Here is a 26,612-nt window from a genome sequence, read left to right as displayed (position 1 = left end):
AGCCATGGCCGCTGAGCCTGCGCGTCCGGAGCCTGTGCTCCGCAACGGGAGAGGCCACAACAGAGGGAGGCCCGCATCATACCACAAAAAAAAAAAAAAAAAAAAAAAGCAACAAGGAGAATAAAAGGATGGATGTAACTGGTCTCTATGCCCAGCTCTTTTCGTAAGCTAGAACCAACCTACTTCATTTATTTATTGTTTTGAACCAACCTACTTTAGTTCAACCAAGGATGCTGGTGTTTTGGTCAAATTCATGTATAAGGACTCCTGGCTTTATGTACTAAGACCTCTGAGCTGAAATTTATTGACTTTATTTAAAGTTTCTCACTAGATTTTGGATCACATCCTTCAAAGAAAATGAGAACACAGTGACATTATGTTCAGAGCATGCTGACTGCAGAAGTAAATCTGGAGTGAATCTTATTTATTGAGCAACAGTGAACACTCCCTGAGTGCAGAAACGTCAAAACAAATTCCAAAAGCAAAGCCCAATTACCAAAGGTTCAAGCCCTCTCTCACCTGCCAGCCCCTGTAGCCTGAATTCTACCTGAAGCTAGAAACATCTGCCTCCACATTTTTTGCCCAAGTTTTGTTCCTTAAATGTCATGGGTAGCAGGAACACAGCATCACAACCCCTAAGCTAAGATCCTTAGAACCAGAAGATTTTCAGAATTCAGAAATTTTTGGATTTAGAAGGTACTACAGGGAATATACCAGGTAATGCCACAGCAGCGTCTGAGCAATAATCCCTATCCTATCACATCGGTACCTTTGTAGTAAAAGCTGTGCAAATCCACACAAAGTGAACTGAATAAAGAATATAAAAAGTCTCACATCAGTTCAGGTCAAGTTTGACCTCAGGGTCAAATGAATTTCAGCACCCAACTTGGCATAAAAATGTTTTGATCCTCAGAGCTTTCAGATTTCAGAATTGAAAACAAGAGATTATGAACCTGTATTATTGTGGCTGCTTTACTTATATTAATGATCAGTACTCTGAGTAGAAAAAAATAATGAAATATAAATTTATACCTAATAACACCGAAGTAATGCTATGCCGACTACAAGAAATCCACCCTCTCCAAATTTTAAAGGCAATGCACCAAAGAATTCATAAAAGTCTGTTCCCCACTAACATGCAAAGTAACACCATCAAAACCAAAAAGTTCTGGACAACCAGGTCCCTGATAAGGCACGATATTCAGAAATATAATAAACAAGTAGGTGTGGGGGTGTGGGGGGGGGTGGTAGCCAGATACTGGGGTTTTAAAAGGATCTGTGATAAATGTGAGAGGAAAAAAACCCCAATCATTCAGTGCCAGCTAAGATGCTAAAAAAAATTACGGAAAATTACAAAACTCAACTTTTAACTACTATCAGCAAATCTGCTATGAGAAATAACTCCGTCTTAAACTTCAGTTTTAACTGCTCACTTAGAGTTCACACGTTATTTAAGGAGAGGGGAACAGTCACCAAAGTCTGGAGTCACAGAATCACCATTCTTTAACTTCCAGTGGTCTTCCTGATCAACGCGCCATCGCACAGGATTATTAGAACGGCCTGACATTCCTCCCCAGGCGACTCAGAGCACTAAGAGTCAGCACACAGCACCACACAGCCACAGCTACATGCTGGTCTCTCTCATCCAGAATGAGGGAGACCAGCTCATCACACTGCCCCATCCCTCACAGACCTGAAACAAAGACAGAAACAGAGGTAAGTTCTGCAAGGGCACGCACCCCAAGCATTCGAAGGACTGGGCTGTGCATGAGCCCGGTGGAGAAAACACAAACAGTTTTCTATACTCTGTTAAATCACATACATAGCTTTGATAATCTGGGCAGCCCTGGGAAGTGTGCGCCGAACCCCGGGCTTCAGAGGTGGAAAGTAGCGCTCATGGTGAAGCCAGTGAGCGTGGGCCACACTGGCTCTGTCACTGCAAATTTTCACACTCACTTTGTGAGAAGTTTGAGACCTGCCACAAACTCATCACTAATAAGTAGACATTCAAGTATTTGTTCACTTCAATTCATCCAACAACCCCCAAGCACTTCCACTATGCCAAGCACAAGCTGGACACGGGGAACAGAGCCACAGAAATGAACAAATGGGACTAAGGTCAAAGCACGAAAGAAGTGCTTCAGGATGCAGATCCTGTAAACATGCTGCTACAGGCATGTCTCTGTGTTGCTTTTTCAGGTGAGATAAATAATAATATATTCCTCTATCGCATGCCTAACCCACAGTTTAAAACAAAACCGATGGGAAGTTATCACTCTGAATGACTACCAGTAACATACAATAAAAAATGAGACAAGAACCTGTGTGTCTCCAGCTTACACAGATACGTTTACCTATCACTTTAAATGAACACTCAGCAAAAACAGGAGTATAACCAAAACTAGTGAAAAGTAAATCTGCTTGGCTATTATGAACCCAAGAGCTAGCTAAACATTTAAAACTCAAAAGCTATTTGGTCAATTCCCTGAAACAATCTAACTTGTGCGATATGACAGCCATCTATCAAATAGTTAAATAAATATGGCATCACTGAAATAACAGACTACTGTGTGTCCAGACAGAAATCCAACTCTGAGCGTCCAACACTTCACCTGGGCAACAGGAAGACATGACCAGGCAGTTAATAAATGCACATGTAATATAAACATTTCACAATATAAGATGCTTTTGAAATATTACCACTGATCAGCTTCTTTGCCATTGGAATAGGGCATACTTTTGAAAATGAAAACAAAAGCTCAAATTCACTGTTTTTTAAAGAAACAAAGGTAAGCAAAAAAGGTGAGCATAGTTGTTGTCTAGTATATATATGGAGAGAGACACATATATATGTCCCAATAGAGCTTTAGGCAGCCTCTTACAACCACAACAAAGAATATGTTGCCTTTTATTGACCCTACTTTGATGGTCTGAACAGCAACATTCTAAATTTTACATATAATTTCTCAGCATCCTCCATGAAGAAAGAGGTTTTCACTCAAGCGGTACCCATCTGGCAATTATACTTAATGTACTTCTTTCTACTAACTTCCTTGAGCCAAGCACCTTTTCTTTCTTTCTCGGTCCTTATAGTTTTAGATTATGTCCTGACTGTCCTGAGCACAGACTACTTGATCGCCTAATAACCTTCTCTGTTTTTTCAAATCCTTAATAAAACACAGTCACATGATTGATACAAGATAAATATGAACACATATACTCTTACAGAAGTTCTTCCATGGTCTGAGTTAAAACTACAGCCTATCAGAGACATAAACAAAGAATTCTTTCTGTTAAATTATTTTGACTCTATTGTTTTTCATTTAAAAAATAATTCTGGGCTTCCCGGGTGGCGCAGTGGTTGAGAGCCCGCCTGCCGATGCAGGGGACGTGGGTTCGTGCCCCGGTCCGGGAAGATCCCACATGCCGCGGAGCGGCTGGGCCCGTGAGCCGTGGCCGCTGGGCCTGCGCGTCCGGAGCCTGTGCTCCGCAACGGGAGAGGCCGCGACGGCGAGAGGCCCGCGTACCGCAAAAATTAAAAAAAATAATAATAATAATCATTCTACCTGTGATATAGATCTTACCGAGACAGTTGAAAACTGGATGTATCCATCTCATACCAGCAGTCTTACTAGAGATATTTCAGTGAGTGTTTCTGGGGTTTTATTAAGTGAACAAATTACTAATCAACGAACTTTCCATAATGTCCTTGGTGTTTTCAATACGTTATGGAAGGCTTGACTGAATGGGCATGAGGGTACAATTCATAATAAGTTCAAAACACACACCAACTAAACATCTGTCTTTATCTTGCCCTCTCCAAACACAAATTGTCGTACTCTTCCTTTTGTTAACAACAACAGCAAAATAAAGAGCAAACAATAAGCTGCTAAAGACACCAAAGACATTTAGTACAACTCCTCCCGAAGAGGTTTACTACAGGACTTCGTGTCTTTTTTCTTTTTCATCTTATCAGTATATGCCCAGAAGTGTACACAGACACACCCCCGCGCGCGCGCGCGCGCGCACACACACACTCACACGTGAAAAAAGCCAAAGTTCTCACGGACTGGGACCCAGTGACTCACTTACCTCGTCTCCGGGTTGTAGCCTAATATGTAGAAAAATGAATCCACTCGGGCTTTAAACTCTCTAGCAGCAAATATGTCAGAAAAATGGGAGATGTTACACTTCCCTCTGAAAATAAACGAACAAAAAATGTTAGTACTGTCCTCAACGGCTTTGCAAACCATAATACTACTAGAAAAGCAGAGGTAGGGGAAGATATAACTAAATCCATGGTATTCTAAGAACATGTAGAATATGGCCACAGACTCTTTAATTATCTGTTCAGAAAAACGGGAGTTCCCCCCCCATCAAAATAAGAAAATGTCCAACATTCTATTTTTTTGTTTCATGACTGCTTTAACCTACAACTTTACAACTTAACTGCTTTTATCTCAGCCTTTTAGTCTTAGAATAAAATTAATTAAACCACAAAGACAAACTGAGGGCAGGATTGTGATGAAAGGATATTAAACTAGAAATGATGGGGAAAAATTTAAACCACAGTTACATTACTTTACAAAAAAAAAAAAAAATCCATCTAAAGTCTCTGTAAATCATCAAAGCAAAATGGGCCTTTCCTTTCTGCTACCTTACGAAAAGGAGAATGTGTAACTGTTAAATATTTTTCTTCTGAGTGTGGAAGAAATAAACTGTCTTGGAAATTAAAACCTAGAGAAATTTTAATTTTAAATATATAGATGGGTTCTAATATACACACACACACTTCCCAAATTTTCAGGTAACATTAACTGACTAAGCTGGAAAACGCTTTCCCATGGAAATACTAGAGTAGTAAGGTTTCCAGGTTCATCTACTAACAAAAGTTAAACCACAATATAGCTGAAAACTCTACAATACTACACGACTACTTAAGCAGCGTTTCCACGCGCCAAATATAAATGTCATTCACATTATACCATGCAGCAGGACCCACCATCCCACTACACGCAACTACGTACATACAGGAGTGCTGAGAGAAATTCCAGGGTTCCAAAGAAGGCAGGGAGGTTTTCAGAATTTCAACTTCCTCAGCAGTTACAGGAAGCAACTTTAACATCAACTGGAAGCCAAAGGCTATGATTAGAGTAGATGGAACTGGAGGATCAAAGGCACATCAACAGAACCTGCAAGATGCTTCCAGGGATGTGACCTCCCAGTGCGTGAGCAGGCATTCCATTCCCAGAAGGACTCCATGAGTTGGCACGTCAACAACACATACATGTGCTAGTTGCCAAGGTGTTAGTGAAAGAAACTGAGGGATATCAGCACGGGGATGGACATTCATTCACTTCCCACCGAATTCAAAAGCAATTAAAAATCCTCCTTTCCCACAGGGCTTAAGTAACCTGTGACCAAAGCCTCAGTACTGGGCAGAAGATAAGATGAGCTGAGACAAACTCCATTTTAAAAATTAAACAAAAATACTACTGATTTCTTAAACTTCCTTTGGCTACTACTGATTAGAAGATAATGTCGGGTTATTGAGCACTTAAGATATAGCTGGTGTAAGCGAAGAGAAATGAATTTTAAATTTTATTTAACCTCAATTAACGTATATTTAAATAGCCACATGTAGCTAGTGGCTACCATATCAAACAGCACAGATTTATATAACATTTCCATCATCGCGGCAAGTTCTGTCGGAAGCACCGATTTGTAGGTAACAAGATACAATTAAAGGAAAAAATGGACTAGGTATCAACTCTCCAGGCCCAGGACCTATCCTTCTAGTATTTAACTGGAACTAAAATGAGCTTCTGGAAAAGGATAGGCAGGTAAGACAACGTTTTAGATGAACAATGCGCTCGCTCTGCAACTAATCACCCATCTATCAGAAATGATTCATCCCTGAAGCCTAGAAGAAATAGGTAAGTCCCTTTATCAGTTAACCAGAGATAAGTACATCTGTTATACCTACCTCATAAAAATATTAAGAAGATCAAATGAGAAGTCTATGAAACTTTGTATACTGTTCCGTGCTATGCAAAATAAATTATTTCATCATTGTCCATTACTAAAGGAAAGCGACTCTTCCCTTATTGTTCTTGGTTATTACTCAAATTTAAATTTATCCTTAAACTTGAATAATTAATTAATTAAACATATAGAAGCTCCTCTAGCCCACAATCCTAAACACAAGCACTGGAAATCAGTTACGCTTAAGACAAGGCTTCCCAGTCTCAGCAAACCTTTGCTGTTGGCAGCTATCCTGTATTTGGCAGCATCTCTGGCCTCTACCGCACAGCACCCACCCACGTCATCGTGACCATCAAAAACACTGCCAAAATGTTCCCAGGGAAGGGCAACACACTGGTTTAGGGAAAATCCAAAGCAGTAGGAAGAGAGGCTATCATATGCTAAATGACTATGAAGCTGTAATAAACGGGATTTTATCTACCACTGTGTCCTCTGTTTGCTTCCCGTTTGATTATATGAACGGTATTGATCTTTGTATGTTAATTTTATATCCTGCTACTCAACACAACTTTTTAGCATTTGACAGAGCTTAATCACTGATTCTCTGAGGTCTTCCCAATATGCTAACTTTATTTGCAAATACACACAGTTTCACTTTTTCTTTACCCTTTCTTAAGCCTCTGAGTTGCACCTCTAATACAATGAAAATGTGGAAAGTAGTGGAAATAGAGGACATCCTCACCTTGTTCCTGATCTTAGTGGAAATGCCTCCCAGGTGTTCCCGTTAAATAGCTTTAGAATAACCGTATCATATCATCGCTTTGGAGACAGGTTTCTTCCTTAGACTTATTAATTAACATGGTATTAGATGTTAACAGAGTCTTGAATAGTAAACCTACCTTGCACGCCTGGAATAGATCCCGGTTGGCCATAATGTATTTTTTAATAAAATACTAGAATTTCTCAAAGCATTTGATTAATTAGATCTAATGTTCTTCCTCATTAATTTCTGCTTTTATCACTATTATTTCCTTCACTGTGCTTTTGTTGTTGTTCGTAACAGCTTTATTCATACTAGCTTAGATACAAACCAAATGTCCATCAACAAAGAAATGGGTAAACCAAGTACTGTATACTTTACAATGAGATTACTACACAACAACACATAGAAAAGAGCTACTGATACATAGCCCGTCACGAAAAATCTCAAAAATTAAATGTTGAGTAAAAGAAGCCAGACACAAAAAAACTACATACTGTATGATTCCATTTATATGAAGTTCTAGAACAGCAAAAAGGAATTTATGGTAGGAGAAATCAGGATAGTGGTTGTTTCTGGGTGGGAAGTTTAGAGAGAACAGGAGCTGAAGGGAACTTTCTGGGATGATGAGAATATCTGATGCCTTGTTTAGCGTCAAACAAATTTGCCAAAATTTATGAAAATGTAAACTTAAAATCTGAATTTTTCTGTATATTTAAAAAAAAAAAAAAAAAAGCATTGGGAGAAAATAAAACAACAGTCACTAGCATATGGCTGTGGCTCTTGGAAGTGTCTGTCCCTGCCGGGTAAGGGGCCCGCAGTAGCAAAGCAGAGTGGAAGCCAGGGTCGACAGGGGCCGGGGAGGCTGACCGGGGTTGGTTCTGACTGGCTGCTGTCCATTTTGAAATGTTTTTCATATCGCCTCTTGCTGCAGAGTAGTGCTTACACTTTAAAGTAAAAGCGTGTGCATGTGTACCATTTTAAGCACTCAGTGTTTCTTCTCCAGGGCGCTCTTTCCACCATGCTCTTGCTCAAAACAGTATATTATTTGACAGTGTTTGTGAAATGGAGGCAGAGAGACTGTTAAGAGAAAACTGCCATCACGCCCACCTTGCTGAAACAGCTGCTTTCCCAGCTTCCTCAGGTTCTGCATTCCCCGTATCTTCACTGTGAACAGAAATAAGACTAAAGACGGGGAAGCACCATGTCTTAGGGGCCTTTTCTTCAGCAGCAACAAGGGCTTCCTGGAAAAGACGTGTTCAAAGCAGTGCTTTGTTTGTGACGCCCCCCCCACCCCCAGTTACACCCTGGGCACTGCACCATCTAGAGAGTCCTGCGCCTGGTGGGAGAAGGCCATCTGAAGGGGATGAAAAAGAGGAGAGAACCTCCTCGGGCAAGCAGAGAAATACAAATGGAAACTGTGGCCCAGAAATTCATTCCCTTAAACTGTATCCATAATTGAGCGAGCCTTCGTACATCCCCAGACATATGCAAACCTCACAGAAACTCGTGAAGAGGTACACAAGCTCACAAAGACTGCTTACAGTAGCATGTTCGTTTACAGCTATTACTGTCACTCTTACCTGGAAATAAGGCGAAAAAAGCTTTTGAGACAGAGTCAGCATCGTGTCTATTGTAAGCCACTTGATTAATGACAGGCATAGTATCTTTTCTTTTCTATTTCTAGTTCTTCTGTTTCTCTTGCCCTTCTGTGGGTCATTTGAACATTTTTTTAGGATTTCATCTTGATTTATTTATAGTGTTCTGAGTATCACTCCACACAGTTTTCTAGCGATTGCTCTAAGTATGACAATATACAACATTACTTCCACTGAAGCCCCTCTGCCTCTCCACTTTTTAAATTTAATTTTCTTAAATGTTTGAGGGAAATTCTTAAACACTCCTCAAAGACACAAAAGTAAGTACAAACAAATGGGAAAACACCCCCTATTCTTGGATAGGAAAACTCAACATGGCATTTCTCCAAACTTGATCTATAAATTCAAGGCAATCTTAACACAAACACCAGCTGGCTATCTTATGGAATAAAACCAGTTCTACTAATATTCATATGGAAAAACCAAATAATTAAAAAGCGGGGGAGCTAGCCCTATCAGACATTAAAACATACTATAAAGCCTCTATAATTAAGAGTGCAGTGCTAGCACATATACAGACAATAGGAAACAGAATATCAAGTCCAGAATACATATGGAAAATAATATATGACAAAGGTGGCATCTCAAACCACTGAGGTAAAGACAGTAAATGGTACTGGGGCAGCTGGGTAGAATTTATCTTTAAAAAGTGGTGTAGGGCAAGGCTTTCTAACTATGACTCAAAGTCCTGAGGGAACACTTGTAACAGGCATATTAATAACTTTTAAAAAGTGAGAGACAAAAAGACAACAACCCAACAGAAAAGACATGAACAGACAATTCACAAAAATATAGACAAAAATATGCTCAAACTCACTCACTGTTAGCGAAATAAAGTAAAACAACACTGAGATACTATTTCTCATCTACCAATCAGATGGACAAAATTTAAAAAAAAAAAAAACACCACATTCTGCTGGGGAAACAGAAAGTCTCAGACGTTGTTGGAGGAAATGCAAATTGGTATATGCGTTCAGAAGAGAAATCACATATACATAAACTTTTCAATTCAGCAGCCCCTCTCCTATAAATCCACCCTGAAGATACACATCCAACAATAAGGAAATACATATGCACAAGGATATTGATTACAGCATCATTTACAATTGAAACATCTTGGAAACAACCTACATGCATATACACAAGACAGCAGGTGAATAAACCACAGTACACCCACAAAACAGAGTACTATACAGCTATGAAGGAGAATGAGCTCTATGCGTTAACATGGAGCAATTTCCAGAACATACTGCTAAGTGGAAAAAGAACAAAGCACAAGAGACTATCGATAGTATGCTACCCCTCACATAAGAAAGAAGAAGTTATAAGAACATAGACATGTATTTGCCCACTTGTGAAAAGAAAATGCAAGAAGGATAAATTAAGAAGTAAAAGGATCAGTCATCTATAGCAGGTAGGAGGGCTGAAGACTGCATCTTCCTATAGCTCTGACCCCGAGAGCCACAGCAATAGTTCACAAACCCTCCCTTTCCCAGAAAATAAAGAGACAGTCCAAATCGACCAAGAGGAACCAAAAATAGAATGCTAAGTCTAACAAACAAACCCTGCTATATTACAAATGAATAACACAACCACACCTAAGGAGCTACGAAAAACAGAACTGACCTGAGCAACTTTAGAAAACAGGCTCTTGCCTATATACTATACATAAGACTAAAGACAAAAACGTAGTCAGCAAACGTGCTTCTCACAGGCACATGGGTTACAAATTCTGAAACTAAGTCATGTGTACCGTAGAACTGGATAAAAATAAGCAAATGAAAATATATTGAAAACAGTAAGAACTGAGTTTTTCACTGTGGAGAAATAAGTTACCAGTAAAGAAAAGGGGAGGGGTACAATGAACCTCGTGGTTCTGCTCTGGGCCACGTGAGGACACAGGGAGAAGCCAGCGTTCTGCACACCAGAAGGGGGCCCTCACCAGAACTCTGGCACCCTGATCTCGGACTTCTAGCCTCCAGAACTCTGAGAAAGAAATTTCTGTTGTTTATAAGCCACCCAGGCTATGGTCTTTTGCTTCCAGCAGCTGTAACAAGTAAGGCATCCGTGAAATGCAAATAGGGTCTTTAGTTCAATGGTATTGTTCTAATGCTATTTCTTGTTCCTCACAACTGTACCAACGTTACATAAGATGCTCACACAAATGAAGACTGGGAGATGGATACATGGAAACTCAGTACTTACAACTTTTCTATGTGTCCAAAAGTAGCTCCGAACAAAAGAATTTTTAAAAGACTATGACGTATTCAAGGGCGGAGAGAGCGTGTTACTCAGTTAGGTGTTCCCAGCACCTACACGGCCCTTCCCCTATGACAAGCAGCTCAATAATGTGTTAAATGATGAATGAATAAAGAAATAAGGGACTGACAAGTTATGGTGTCTAATGAAGTACTAAGCATGTATAGACAAAACAATAAAAATGCCGTAGGTCAGAGTTATTTCACATATAAAAAGAACTGCAGGCTAAAGCCAGGAAATGTATCTTAAGCTGCAAAACTAAGAGCTCTGAGACTTCACGAAACCCCTTAGGGAACTTGCAGAAACTAAAGGAACTTTGTAAGTTCTAAGGAATGGTCGGGGAATTGTACCAAGACGTAATTAATCTCTTTCAATCACTACACATATGTGACGCTAGCTGCCCGTAACAAAGGAAGGAGATAAATTGATGTGGGATGGAAAAAGGGCAATTAGAAGCCCTAAAGACCTAGTTTAGGATTTCTTGGCCCTGGGCTTCCGGAAAATTCACTCTAGAACATACTCCTATTAATATGAATTCCCAGGTAAAATGATACCTTGTAACCTGACCTACCTTGGATTTTTTTTTTTTCAATAGGAAGCAGATAATCAGAAGGCTGGAAAATAGCCCTCAAGCCGATGAAAGAGTTAGGATCTCCTGTCTGCCCTCCACAGTCGGTACTTGAGAATTCACTGTTACAACCGCACAGTAAACCCGAAAATGTTGTCCAGGTCACATGTTCACAGTCCAATCACAAAGCAATCGCTCTTGATCCTTTGATCAGCAATAAAGTATTATCCTTAGGGTCAAAATACTATCATAGCAAACCAACTGCAAAGCTACAAACTAATTCGCTCATTCTCAGAGCATCTACAAATGGCTCCCTGAGCTGAACTCTTCTCCCCATGCCTAAAGCGCTCTGAGTATCCAAACAATCCATCCTAGAGGCCACAGAGAAATAAAATAAATGGATGCCAAGTAACTGTACCACCAATAACTTAACACAGAATTATGTTTAACTTCGCTTTTCCTTTCCTTCCTTTTATGCTCTTAAGAAACCAATTCAGATTCATGAGCACTACGCATACTACTGAGTGTGAGACACTCCCTCCGCAAGAGGCTTCTTCATGCTCTGTACCTTACTGGATATAAAACCAGTCCTGGGTTCTGTCACTTAATCATGTGACTTTAAATAAATTTGTTTAAAAGGTGGCACAAAGGTTAACAAACTTGACCTTGCTCACAAAACTATGTGGTAAAGCCAGGATTCAAACTGAAGTCTTCCAATTTCAACCTGGAGCTTTTTCTTTTATACCCGTGTCAGCCAAAAACACTTAACCTGGGAACAAGGAGAACTCAAAAATACTCCACTCAAGACACTAACACAGTATTACTATATGGTTGCTGATAAACGTAACGAAGAAAAGAACACGGTTGTAGAAGCTTAGCTTGAAAGGCAGGAATGAGGGACAGCCAACGCAAGAATTCAAAAACAGCAGCAGAGCAGTAATGCTGGACCCTCAACACATATATCTCCAACCCTGAAGATCCCACCATCTCTTCTAGGAATAAATTTGGTTTGGGCAGGGAAATGCTGCAATCTCAATTTACACAGAGAGGCTGCCGAGGAATTCTGTTTTCCTTCTGATTCATGATGGCTCAAGGACAAGGCTCTCTCTTCCTTTACAGCCCAACCCTAGCACCGGCTTGAAAGAGGAGGTTATACACCGGCTTCCTCCTGAGTGAATGGCACGGCAAGGGCCCCTCGGGGTGCTGTGAGCCGAAGGGATCCACACCACCAAGCGCTTTGATCTTCCAGAGGAATGGTGCTGGGCACGAACACTATCTGTCTTTTCCTTTCTTTTCTGTCCTCCACGTTTCTCTCAGTACACTCACTTGATCCTCTTTCATGTGCCTACGGACTATTTTATTTGTCCTCTCTCAAAACTGAATTTATTTTTGGCAGTATGACTTTATATCTGTGGAGAAAGAAAAAAATCCTTTCTTGGATAAATGGTGAAGGAAAAAGTGGGAAGAAAAATGAAAGCCTAACCCCAACCCCCATACTTTAAAATTAAAGTAATCTAGCTGTAGTGAAGAGGAGAGGAATAAGTAGAGATTCCCGGGGGCACTGCTATTCCACTCTGCTTTTATCAGAGGTGATCTTACAGAGAGCACTCTGAGAACCAGGCGCGATTACTGGGCAACAGCAAGAGGCCCCCAGGTGAGCCCCAGATGCCCGCAAACGTCAACACACCCACAAGGATTACTGAGCAGCTACTAGGCCAGATCACCAGTAACCGTGTGGTCACATTCATCTGATGTCTTTGGAAAAAACCCAACTGTCAAGTCACACAAGAGATGCTCTATTTGAAGCTGACAGAGTCAAATTTAAGATGACGGCTTTATAAAATCACCGTATGACCACTTTAAAGAAAATACCACAGGAGAAAAAAACCAATCAATAAGGGTTCTGGTCACATATACAGCGAAAAGAAGGTAAGGAAATCACCACTTTAGCACTCCGGCTCTTTAGTGGTCAGTGAAGAGACAGTGACCTGTACAGTTACAGAAGACACCTGACTGTAAACCTAGCGAAAGTAAATTCATCCGGTCCGGCTAGAATTACCTGGGACAACCCGTTCTAAAAATGCTAAAATAGTATAAAATGACTCTACAAACCTAAACAGTCTCTGATCGATATTCAAAGACATTCACTTTAAGCAAATATATCAAAATCCGTTGAATGACCACAGTTACATATCTCACATATTTACTTAACTTCAACTCTAAATTGCTTAAAAATCATTCACCTCAACCAACGAAATAAGATGGGGGGGGCGGGGGAGCATGCAAAGCAGATAAGAAGTAATCCCAGGATCAAGTCAATTGTCTTAGCTAACAATTTAATGGTTCCATCAATCTATCCAACCTTCCGTAAACTTGCTTTGAAATTGCTTAAAAATCATTCACCTCAACCAATGAAATAAGATGGGGGGCGGGGGAGCATGCAAAGCAGATAAGAAGTAATCCCAGGATCAAGTCAATTGTCTTAGCTAACAATTTAATGTCAACCAACGAAATAAGATGGGGGGGGCGGGGGAGCATGCAAAGCAGATAAGAAGTAATCCCAGGATCAAGTCAATTGTCTTAGCTAACAATTTAATGGTTCCATCAATCTATCCAACCTTCCGTAAACTTGCTTTGTTGAGCATGCAAGTTTAAGACTGGAAAGCCACCGCCAAGAAGACACGAAAAGCTTGGGGGAATTTTGGAGGAAGTTTATAAAACACTACAGGAATTCTCTAAATGTATCTAAAGTCCTGTAAGAAGCCAAAACTAACCACATACACGCCTTCCCTTACAGCGGGGCTTGGCAGACTACAGTCTGCAAGCCAAATCTGGCCCACCACCTGCTCTTGTACAGCCTGAGAACTAAGAATGGTTTTTCCATTTTTAAATGGCTAAAAAATAAATCAAAAGAAGAGTCATATCTCCTGACGTGTGGAAATTAAATGAAATTCAAATTTCAGTGTCCTCAAGTAAAGTTCTATTGGCACACTGCCACCTCATTTATTTACATGTTGCTTGTGGCTTTTGTACTACAATGGCTGAGCTGAACAGTTGCAACAGAGACCATGAAAAATTATCTGACCCAAAAAGTTTGCCAAAAACCTGCCCTATATTAAAAGTTGCTACTAATTTGCCTTCAAATAACTGGCTTTAGCTATGTAGCTTTGCACAAGAGACTCCAGATGGTTTTACTGAATACCATCTGAGCAATATAATAGAGAAATTATTGTATCTCATTGTAGTTAAGCTAAAAGCCAGCAAATCCCTATGACATCCCCCCCCACCCCACCCCCGCTGCGTTGGGTCTTGGTTGCTGCGCGTGGGCTTTCTCTAGTTGCGGTGAGCGGGGGCTGCTCTTCCTTGCAGTGCACGGGCTTCTCATTGTGGTGGCTTCTCTTGTTGCGGAGCAGGGCTCTAAGGCGTGCAGGCTTCAGACGTTGTGGCACATGGGCTCAGTAGTTGTGGCTCGCGGGTTCTAGAGAGCAGGCTCAGTAGTTGTGGTGCGTGCACGGGCTTAGGTGCTGCATGGCATGTGGGATCTTCCGGGAGCAGGGATCGAACCCGTGTCCCCTGCATTGGCAGGCGGATTCTTAACCACTGCACCATCAGGGAAGTCCCCCTATGACATTTTTTTAAACCATGTTCTTTAACAGAGAAAGTGATTCTTTCACCATTTTGTTATTTCCAGTGGGGGAAAAAGGTATAATAAAATCACTTGTCCTTACTTCCTTTACCACCTAAGAAGCCCCAAGTCTTCCCCTCATAAACAAAATATACCAGAGTAAACAGGTATCTTTTTCTTGAAAGGGACAGAAACTACCAGAGGGTGTGAAGCAGAGGCTCACGGTCACTTTTTGGCATTATTACCTAAGACATTAGGCTAGCGGCAATGTTACCTCAGAATAAAATCTTCTATATGTTTTCCCTCCTCCCAAGCTTTTTAGTAGTAAACTCTTTGTACACACAGAAATTTAAAAGTATACAGGGCAATGAGAATTCCTGTGAACTTTGCCTAGATTCTCCTACAATTACATGCTGCCATATTTGTTTCACCCATTTTTTTAAATCTATCTTGGCAGTGACTGAATCTTCAGGAAATAATCTGTATAACACCCCACCCTAAATACTTTAGCAACGAATTTTCAAGGAAATAAAATAGAAAACTCTAGAGAGGGTGTAAAATAAAAAAAGAAAAAAGAAAGAAAAAGAAAAAAGTGGTTTTTCCCTCTCACACAGATTAGTGAAGACAGAGGCAACCTCTGAGGCCCCAACAACCCACAAAGCTAACACCGGAGTGTCAGCTTGCTGAGACCACAGGGGTAGTGTGATTGATACGACGATTATCAGACGAGATCTAGGCATCTTAGACTCTCTACCTACAGTGGCCTATGACTTCTCCTTCACAGAAGGACCACACATCTCTGGCACTTACCTAAGGGCAGCAGCGTGGTAAGTGTCAACGTAATCAGAAATGAAGAGCTCTCGGTTCTTGATAACTGGGTCTGTTATGACAAGTTCTCTTCCAGAGTCTGTCACCAAAAAAAAAAAAAAAAAAAAAAAGTTAATTAGGAGGATATTATAATTGAGTTTCCAAAAAGGATTAGGAAAATTTCACAAAATTTTTCTTTCAGGTTCACTTCCCACTAGAAAAAGCACAATAAATAACCAGGCCTGTCAGCAAAACAGAGAAGAGGAATAACATACAGCAGGAATAACGGAGCAAGCATCCTGTGGGATGTGTTTTTGCCCTTTATTAAGTCCCCACAGTTTGCTGAAATGCATTAAGCAGAAAATGAAAAAAGAAGGAAAACGAAAACAACTATCACATTTTAGCAACTTGTAAACTACTAAAATTTTCAGTGATCCTGTGCATCTGGTATTTTATTGCTAAATATTCCAGGATGGAGTGAAATCACACTGTTTCAAGATGAAAAGAATAACCAAGTTATTATTTTTAATAAAGAACCATCATTTAACTGTTTTAACAGAAAGTTAATAGTTTCAAAAAAGAAAAAACTGGTAAAATATAAAAGAACATTACTCTTCAAAACTGTTTTCACATTACTGCATTCATAGGCCTGACTTCTAATGTGAACTTTATTAATTTAAAAAAAAAAAAGAAAGAAAGAAAGAAAGAAAACTGTTTTTGACTACTGGTTTGTTGACTCAAAACCTGTCACCAAAGGCAGTGTGAAGGAGTGAGACAAGCACAGTCATCCGGGCCAGAGAGAGCCGGATCCCTGCCCCGGGGGGTCTCCACTCAGAAGATGAATAGCCTTGGCAACTCCTTTAGCACCTCTAAGCCTCGATTTCCTGATCTGGAAGTGGGGAGTGACAACCCCGAACTCATATAATTAATGTGTAACAAATGTGGATCAGCTAGAATGAGGCCTAGCACCTCAAAAAAAAAAAAAACAAAAAAAAGGAGCTATTAGACATCTTTATTTTTGGCTGCGTTGGGTCTTCGTTGTGGCATGTGGGCTTTTCATTGTGGTGGCTTCTCGTTGCAGAGCGCCTAGCACCTCAAAAAAAAAAAAAATCAATAAAAGGAAGCTATTAGACATCTGAACAGACGTTAATATACGCTTCATGTACATATCTCACGTGTCAATAAAGTTACTGGGTAGAAACTACAATGCCAGAGGAAGAAAAAAATAAAAGATGCTCTGAACTACTTTCCTATTGTTCTAAAAGTCAATACTCAAGCAAATTTCAAAATCTTCAGGAAAGCTTTGCTTTGAAAACTGAAGTTCACAACCCTGAAGTTCAACAATACAGATTATTAAAAAAGAAACAAAATACAATTCTATAGGGTTTTCCGTGTTATTAGTTCAGCATTAGGTGAGAAAAAGGAATAAAAAGATGAAGCTACTTTTATTTCCAAAGAAGATCTATCACTACTCCTAGTTTAAGGGAAAGATGCTACTAGCACATGATCAGGTTGTTTCTCTTTTAAGGCAGAAATAGTGAAAGAACTCAGCAAAAAAAAAAAAAAAGAACATTCCAGTAATGTCTTTATGGATAAAAAGCTTTTTCAGTGAAAAATTTTCATAGTGGTTATCTCCATTTAATGAATGTTTTTACAAAGAACTTTGCCCAAAGCTAAGAAAGTGTAAGAGTCAAACCAGAAGGACATATTTACCATTTTCATTATGTCGATCCTGAACCAAATGCTGATACACAGAATCTGGAACTTCAGATTGACGGTAGTACCATTTGACGTTCATGAGGAGGTGGTCCCTCTTACTCTGAAAAGGAAAATCTAACAGCATTAGGAACAGGATTTCAGGTGCCCACAGGTGCATACCATACCCATGATCAAAAGCCCCTGGAAACAGGTGGACAGGCAGAGAAGGAGACACACAATTACCACCAGGACCACAAAAATACATTAAGTCAATTATGAGGTCAGTTTTCATTTTTTGAAAAACCCCAGCCACAACACCTCTCTGACTCTATGCCTCAAAGTTGCTTATTTCAGGAAACAAAGGAAACCAAACTTGAATCTATAAATCTCCCCAGTTTGATTAACTAATTCATTCAATATTATATTTTTTTATTTAGCATTAACTACTCAGTACACTGCATAAATACATCCTTCTTCTATCTGAAGCTTTAATTGTTTTGGTAAATATTTAGAAACTGTTTCAGCACACGGTCAAGGCCATTAAGGGCAAGGAGTTTTTCCTGCTGCTTTACTGCCACTTATGCTCTATGGCAAACTAACATAGCAAACTATGGGCGGTGAGGCAGGTACTGTGAGTCCACGGAGCAGGGATCCTGTCTCGTTTATCTCTGAATTTCCCAAGAAGAGAACACCGTGGACATGAATATTTAAGAAAAATAAAGAGTTCTATGATGATCAGGGTCCCATAAATGTCTGTGAGACACTTAACCATCTTATCCCTACGAGTTAATTTTGTTCCTAGTTCGTTCGAAGAATAAAGGATCAAATACTGCCTTTCCATTTGAAGGCTATGGGGCTAGGGCTTGAGGGGACCATCTCTGTGTACCTGGTCATGAAGCATCTCAATGTGGCAGTGCACTAAGGCTTCCCGGGGCCTCAGAAAATACTTCCCAACCCAGCTGAGGGCCGTAAGGGACTTCCCCAAGGTGAGTGCACTACCACTCCTCTTAACGGCTTCTACCTTCTCATCACAAGTCAGTGGGTCAGAAATGCATGAGAGCCAAAATTCGAGAAACGCCTCACGTTTATAAGGGAGATGGCCAAATCCTGAAGTATGTCAAAGAAGCCTTCTCTAATGAAGCAAGATGCTTGATGCTTACGTGAGAGGTTGCACAAAGCCTTCACTAAAAGACCAGGAAGGCTCAAAAATAGTTTTGGTAAAACACGTAAGCCATTCCAAGGACCAGAAAGAAAGCAACTGCCAAAAGTCTTGACTGAACTCAAATGTGAAGAAGTGCTATTCCAAAGTAAATACCATACACACTAAGATTCTAACTTTTGCAATTAACTGTGTCAAATATAGGGCATCATTACTGGTTTGAATAAAAGAGACTGCATACAAAGAATAATCCTACAAAATTGGTACTTTTTAGTTTTTATCAATTTTGCACTTTTATATTCTACACTGTTTATACTGAGGGTGGGAAAAAGAGGACAAATCAGTACGCTGCATAAAAAGAATACACTTTATAGATAGTACAGGAGTTTACAGACAGAGCAATTACTTCCGGCAAGGGATTATGGAGGAAGGAACATCTGACCTGGGAAAAAATGGGAAATATTTCAATGAAATTTTTTCTAGGCAAAGGAGGAGACCTGAGAAACACCCAAAGAGAGAGAAAGTACAAGACATCTATAAGACACATGCACGTGGTCCACCTGCGTGCAGCACAGGAAAACATTCTGCATGATGGTGAGGGGAAGCTGAATCCTAGCTGGAGTTTGGCCTTTAGTGGCTTTTAACTCTCTGGGACAAATGGGGTCTTCTATCTGCACTGCTGACCAAAGCCACAGGCACTGAGGTGCAAAACCCCAGGCCGTGGGAGAGCAGCTAGAGGGCTCCAGTATCTTCCTGAGGCAGGATGATAAAGAGCAAGACCAGGCTGAGAGCACCCATCAGGGAAAGAAGGAGACACACCAGGGGAAGGGCAGGGCCTGTTTGGCAGTACCCGGGGATAGCCCCGGTTAAGTAAATACACTGTCCAATGCCGGGCTTCTCCACCTACAAACTACCGACATCTGGTCCAGATGAGTCCGTTGCGGGGGCCTATACCCAGCGCAACTGTTAGATGAGCAGAGCAGCATCCCTGGCCTTCAACCGCTGACTGCCGGCAACGCTCCTCCCTCACTGTGACAACCAAAAATGTCTTCAAATACCGCCAAATGTCCCCTTCGGGTACAAAACACTCCCAGTTGAAAACCAACGGTCTAATAGTTTCCTTTTTAAGGAAAGGTAAACCAGAATGGTAAGACTAAACTCTAATTCAAGCACTGCTGGGCCAGGCTGGTAAGTACAGGAAAGTCGGTCATGGTCCAAATCCCAACTCCATCACCTCCCTGTTACATGACTCTGAGCACATTACTAAGATTTTCTAAGTCTACCCTTTTCTGAAAAACAGGATTATCGAAACCTACCTAAAAGGACTCATGAAAAAACTGAAAAGATGGAAAAGCATCTGTAACTGAGCAGGAACTCGAAAGACTATTGCTTTCTCTCTGTTAGTAGGTGACTCTAATCAGTGCTTCACAGAAAACTTCAAGAACTTTGCTGAGAATTGTAGGAGTGATATCTTCTCCAGAATACGGTTTCTTTCAGGAGATGATAGTGATGTCTAGTCACTGAGCTACTAACGGATGCTTCAACACTCACAGCACAAAGGAATTCAGATCTACTAGCAGTCCTAGCAACAGTGCTCTAAAATTTATACTTTTACGTACTTCTGTAACAGATCTAAGATGTATGAATACCATCTGACCAGACAAAGATACTATGAAAAAAGAAAATTACAGGCCAATATCTTCGATTCATATAGATGCAGAAATTCTCAACAAAATATTAGCCAACCAAATCCAACAACACATAAAAAAGATCATACACCAGGACCGAGCTGGATTCATCCCAAGTTCACAAGGACGGCTCAACATACACAAATCAATCAATGTGATACACCACATTAACAAAAGAAAAGAGGAAGACCACGTGATCATCTCAAAAGACGCAGAAAAGGCGTAAGATGTATGAAAATGTGAAGGCCAGCAGAAATAACCTTTAAAGGTACTATAATCACACAATGTCTATTTTGCAGAACCAAGCCAGTGATTCAGGTGACGTTTTGAGGTTTAATACCTACGTTATCTTCTGACCCAGGCACACTTAATGATTCCACCCACACAAAATTACCACTCTAGTTTGTCTGTACCTAGATTTGCTACGCCTATTATCAGCCTTTACAAAGGGAGTTGAAAGCCTACTGGATTTCCTAATGCAATACTACCCAACAACCAGGGAGTGGCGGCATTGTGTTTAAAAAAAAAAAAAAAGCCTCCAGATTCTGAATTCCACACATGGCAAAGGCAGGCAGGCTCAATGTGAGCAAAAGTTCTGAACGAATGTAAGTAGCTCTAATGGACACAATCTTCCCCACTAGGCCAGGAATTTAGTTAAAGATTAAACGTCTATAAAGGGAGGCCCCGTGTCGTTCCAGAGGCACTAGCCTAAAATCAGGTAGTCGGGGATTTGGGTACTGTCCGCAATCACTAGTTAGCTGGGGGCGACCTCAGTGAAGTCACCCAGCCATCTGACAAGTGAGGGACAGGACAAGATGATTTCTATGGTCTGGTTCCATCTTACATGCCTATGTGTAGATTTCTTCCCCAGACTTAACCAAGTAGATAAAATAGGATCGGGAGGGCACCCCCATGTTTTCTCTGTATCACGCAATGGCATTAGCTCACAGCACCGTCCTAAGGAGTTTAGGAACTAAAACGTCACCTTCCACGGAAGTCGCCTACTAGGCGCTGAGGAACAGCGAAAGGGAGCAGAGGGCACCCCCTCCCCCGGTACTCGCTCCCTCAGCCATCAATCACGGGAAATCTTCATCTTCTTTACACTTTTCACTAGGCTAAGACTTCTGCGCAAAATCACAGAAAACTGAAGGCAGACGTGAACTTAGAGAGCATCTGATTCAACCCAAACCACCTGGGTCTGGGGCCAATTACCTCTCCAAGCCTCAATTTTCTCATATATAAAATGAGGAAAAATAATAGTCTATACCTCATTAGGTCATGAGGAGTAAATAAATGAATATAGGTAGAGTGGACTGGCTCTCAATAAATGCTGGATAGTACTATCACTGTTTTACAGATGAAGAGAGGAGTTAAGCTGTATCAAGAGGCTGGTTATAAATTTTGCTCTTCTCAGATCCAAAATTATGCTCATAATAGCAATACGAAAGTAAATCCAGTAGCAAATTAGAGGCGAAGTTTCTTCACTTTTGCAACAATTCAAGAAGCATATCAAGTATTTCTAACAAATATGCCTCATTATTGACTAGTGATATAATTGGACAACTGCATAAAGGTCAAAGTGGTTATAAATGACACATTTTAAACACAATGCCGAATGAAGAAGGAAGCGGTGAAAAGCTTCCCATGTGAAGGCATCCTGGGGTATATTTCTGAACACAGAGAAGGGCCCACTGGGAAGTAAATATTTCCCACCATTTTTTCTTTAAGGAGAGAGAGATCGATTTGACCGCTTCCAGGTGGTAGGATGCGCCAGCATTAAGAGAAAACCACCAAGCCAATCTGCTTACAGTAGGCTTTCACAGGCCCTGTGCAAAAAAGGAGAGGAGCTGATTCTGGGTTGAATTATGGACTTGTCCACATCCCTGGCCCAGATTTCCTGAAATAAGGGATGAATGTAAATTTAGGGAAATAAAGAGTTTAACGGAGGACAAATCCCACCACCACCTGGGTTTAGAAAAGACAGCTTAATGGTAGGTGTTCAGCAGCAGAACGGGGAAGGTTTCCAGATATGTGCATGTCAGGCAATAGGCTGAGAATGAATGAATTAAAAGGTCAAAACTGAAATTAAACTCCGAGAATAAGACAACTGAGAAAGGCAGACTAGGGGGAAAGGGAGGCAACAGCGGCCAGAAAGGAAAACAGGAGGCTGCTGCTGAGGGACACCGGTTCACCCCGTCAAGAGCGCACACCCCAACCACCCCAAGTACAAATATACAAGATCCAAGGCCGAGAAGTCAATTCCCCTTCCCGGAGATCGTTCATGATTATTAATATGGCACTTTCATTGATTTTAAATAGCCAATCTGTGTCCTTCCTAGGACCAGTCTTAATTACCTTCCTCTGGGGAAACATTTTTACACAACATACGAAAAATGAAAGAAGTGCAGGGGGGCGCAGGGGTGGGGGGTGGGGGTGGGGGTGAGGATCGGAGTTCATTAATGACCAAGTAGACAAGTGCAGAGATTACCTTTTCAATGGTCTTTATGCCCAACCAGAATGGGAACAACAATAATTGTATACTCACCCTGCATTGCACAAGAAGGACCTTCTTTGCTCCATCAATCACCTACCAGGCCTTGCCAGATTATCAGGGCTCCCAAAGCCCTCCAAACAGGTCATTCTAGTCCCCCCACTGTTATCAAATGTGACAGAAGGAACAGGGCCAAAGACAACCCAACTAGGATATGAAGGTGGATATCACCACATGAACAATTTTGCAAAATCAAAATAATCTGCTAGAGATAACACAGAACTTCCTTCAAATGCTTAACTGCTTAGTTCTTGGGAGCGCACATTTCAAATAATGGAAGATCTAGATTCAGAGTCAGGTGAAATCAGACCAAAATTCTTGTTTTATAAAGCCAAAGTGGCCAGTCAGGCTTTTCCAGAAATTTGGGAAATAGAAGTAGCTAACATTTGTATACGGTATGGCTTAAGAAGATTCCCTTTGGAGAAACAAAATGGCGAAAATAAGGTTAAGAGTTACCCTTCCAGTGTGCTGCATGGCTGTTTTGAAGTGGTATTTCAACCCTGCTGAGTCTACCTCCACCCACAGAGTGATGCCTGTTGGGAAGGTCACCCTCAAAAAGACCTTGGGGACACAGTCTTAGTGGCTTCAACCATTCCTGACTCTGGGGGAGGGGACTAGGGACAGACAGTGGGGTCTAGGATTACCAGTCTTCAAAGGCCAAGTATAACTCCAGGCATATGCACAGGGGAATCAATCTAAAGATAAGCTTTCCGCACTTCCCTGGTGGCGCGGTGGTTAAGAATCCGCCTGCCAATGCAGGGGACACGGGTTCGAGCCCTGGTCCGGGAAGATCCCACATGCCGCGGAGCAACTAAGCCCGTGTACCACAACTACCGAGCCTGCGTTCTAGAGCCCGCGAGCCACAACTACTGAAGCCCGCGTTACCTAGAGCCCGTGCTCCACAACAAGGGAAGCCACTGCAGTAAGAAGCTCGCACACCGCAATGAAGAGTAGCCCCTGCTCGCCGCAGCTAAAGAAAGCCTGCGCGCAGCAATGAAGACCCAATGCAGCCATAAATACAAAGATAGATAGATAAATTATAGAAATAAAGATAAGCTTTCTGTACCCGTCAGAAGATCATCATTACTCAACTATGTGGATGAACATCAGGACTAAGATGAAATCAGGCAGGAAATACCTTGTAACATTATTTCAAACCACTACTCTACTCCTAACATAAGACACTAACCATGTAACATTTTCTGTATCTATGTATTTATATCTAAATAGCTTTATAGCCATTACAGCTCAAAAGGCCATCAAAGAGCTATAGGAATACATAAGTGCCATCAGGGCTCAGGCCATCAAGGTCCACCCATCTCAGAGTTCTGCTCTCACACGGGTACCAGGAGGTTAGGCGAAAGGCTGCAACACTGACTGTAGAGTCTTGTTCTCAAAGAAGATACTCAAAGCCCTTTGAGTATCTCCTACAAATAATCACACTATCATGTACAAATCTCCCTAATCTATTGAGGCATTAACTAAACATTCTGTTTCCTTTTATTTGAGAGGGTATACGAAGGGCAAGTATACTTCTTACTGACATCGACTGAACAAAGTATCCACACTTGTTTTGTCCTAAAATGCCCTTTTCTTCCAACTTTGTCAGATATGTCCACTGCCCAATGGTGACTGAACTGATCTGTGAAAGAACTATGACTGTAGCACATCTCCCTTATGGGAGCCACAACACTTGAGTTTCCAGCACAGAAACTTGTTTAGTGGTGTGATGGTTAACTTTATGTGTCAACTTGACTGTGCTAAGGGATGCCCAGACAGCTAGCTGGTAAAACGTTATTTCTGGGTGTGCCCATGTGGGTGTTTCTGCAAGAGGTCAGACTTTGACTCAGTAGACGGAGTAAAGAGATCTGCCCTCCCCATCGTGGGCGAGCATGACCCAATCTCTTGGGGGCCCAAAAGGAACAAAATGAAGAAGGAAGAGCAAACTCCTTCTCTCTTCTCGAGCTCGACATCCATTTTTCCCTGCCATCAGCCAAAAGAGCTCCTCTTCTTGGGCCTTCAGACTCTGGGACTTAACACCAGCAGCCCCCCTGGTTCTCAGGCCTTTGACGTGAATTTAATTATACCACATGCTTCCTGATTCTCCAGCTTGCAGACAGCAAGTTATACATATACTAAGGGACTTTCGACCTCCGAAACCTCATGAGACACTTCCTATAGTATATATACATATGTCTATCTCTCCTTTTGGGTCTGTTTTCTCTGGAGAACTCTGACTAATACAAGTGGCTACTTATCATGTACTGATTGGCATTTGCAAATGGACATAACCATAACCATAACTACACAGGGGTCTACTCAGAACTAGCTTAATGAATAAAACAGACAAAAGAAACAAACAAACCCTATCCATTTGATAAAGGTGCTTACTGCCGTTAGGCCCTAGAATCAAGGTTGTTACAAGCTCATTTTCCAAACCGGTGGCACTCAATCCAAAAGACTGTTTTCAAGAGATTGCATCAGCATCTGGGTCTGTGCAAGAGGATTTAAACCATCTGGAATCAGATGGTGAAGCAAGAAGGTGGAACTCTGGGAGGGCAGATGACTTTTTACAATGTTTACAACCAAGATGTGCAAATAACTGGTTATATCCAAATCGCCCGAAAGATGATGCTACTAAAAATGTGCTGACACACAGGCTCCAATGATCAGAAATAATTTCCAAAATCACTGTTTCTTAATGATGTCTTGTTTCTTAATGGTAGGACCCAAAAGGTGCATGAAAACAAAATTCTCTCTCAACTGCTAACTAGGGAGTCAAAACTCAACAAGGCAATTTCTGTCGGGGATTCCATTATGGATGAACGACGAAATTGTCAGACAATGGATTCCTGTATTTGCAGTGGCGAGGCCAAAACTGAGTACAGTGGTAGCCGTGGGAAAATTCATACTTCTTGGCCTCGTAAGATAGGAGACAGGGTCGCTAGGTAACCTCTGCTGTCCTCGTCTTCTTAAACTGAATAACAAGTTTATGTCACACACACATAGATAAGCCACATTTAAAGGGGGACTTAGCATACGGGGACATATATAACAAACTAAAAAACATCCCTATAATTTCCCACATGAATCGTGTTGATGTACACCTGACAAAAAATACTAAATGTCAGATTCAGGATTTAAAGGGTCCCCAAATTCAGGTTGAAGGGTAAGCTAGAAAGATGGAATTTCACAGACAGATTAAGTCCCTATACTTGGATCCCAAAAATCTGCAGCCCAAACCCAAAATAAACCCCTTCCTAAAAGCCAGTATTCTTCCCAGCAATCATGATTACACCAGATAAATCTATAACCACAAATTTTCTATTTGGTCCAAAAGATTTCCCCCATAACAGAAGAGAAAATAGCTGTTTATAGGCAGCACCCTAAGAAATTGCCAAATTCCTCGTAATCCCTACTAAATGTAATTAAACATTCCACTGAATTTCTTTCTTAAAAAATCAAGCCCAAATACTACAAAGTTTAACATGTTTGCAATATGTTGGTTGTTGTTTGGTGATCCTGGTGATGGCAGCAGCGATTTTACTCATTCTGGGGGAGTTAATTACTTCTTGTACACGACATAGTTGGAAAAGTTACAGAACTCTTATCACAAATTAATGATGGGGCAGGCGTGAAAAGGAAGTTAAAGAAGGGACGGGCAGAACCTGGGCTGAGTCTTCCGAAATTCTCTAGAAAGTTCACAGATTAAACTATGACATTATTTTAGAAGTAAAAATTACTAACTTATGATTGAAGATACATAACAGATTTTACTATTAAAAATTGATGCTGAAATATCTTGAAAAGATTTCACTGAGTCAACGTGTGCTTTACAGAAGTGGTTCTCAGAC

At 41.0% G+C, this 26,612-nt stretch overlaps 1 protein-coding gene across 1 annotated transcript in view; it reads right to left on the bottom strand.

Moving 5' to 3' along the window:
* The window catches only part of RERE (arginine-glutamic acid dipeptide repeats), a 310,240-nt gene that overhangs the window by 107,858 nt on the left and 175,770 nt on the right, over positions 1 to 26,612 (bottom strand). The window contains 3 exon segments of the mRNA XM_028488064.1: positions 4,093 to 4,197; positions 15,666 to 15,762; positions 17,376 to 17,481. Coding sequence (XP_028343865.1) covers positions 4,093 to 4,197; positions 15,666 to 15,762; positions 17,376 to 17,481 — 308 coding nt within the window.

This window comes from Physeter macrocephalus, chromosome 3 (assembly GCF_002837175.3).
Source record: "Physeter macrocephalus isolate SW-GA chromosome 3, ASM283717v5, whole genome shotgun sequence".
In the NCBI taxonomy this organism is placed as follows: Eukaryota; Metazoa; Chordata; class Mammalia; order Artiodactyla; family Physeteridae; genus Physeter; species Physeter macrocephalus.
Note: the sequence above shows the minus strand (reverse complement) of the source record. Positions and strands in the feature narration are given on the sequence as shown.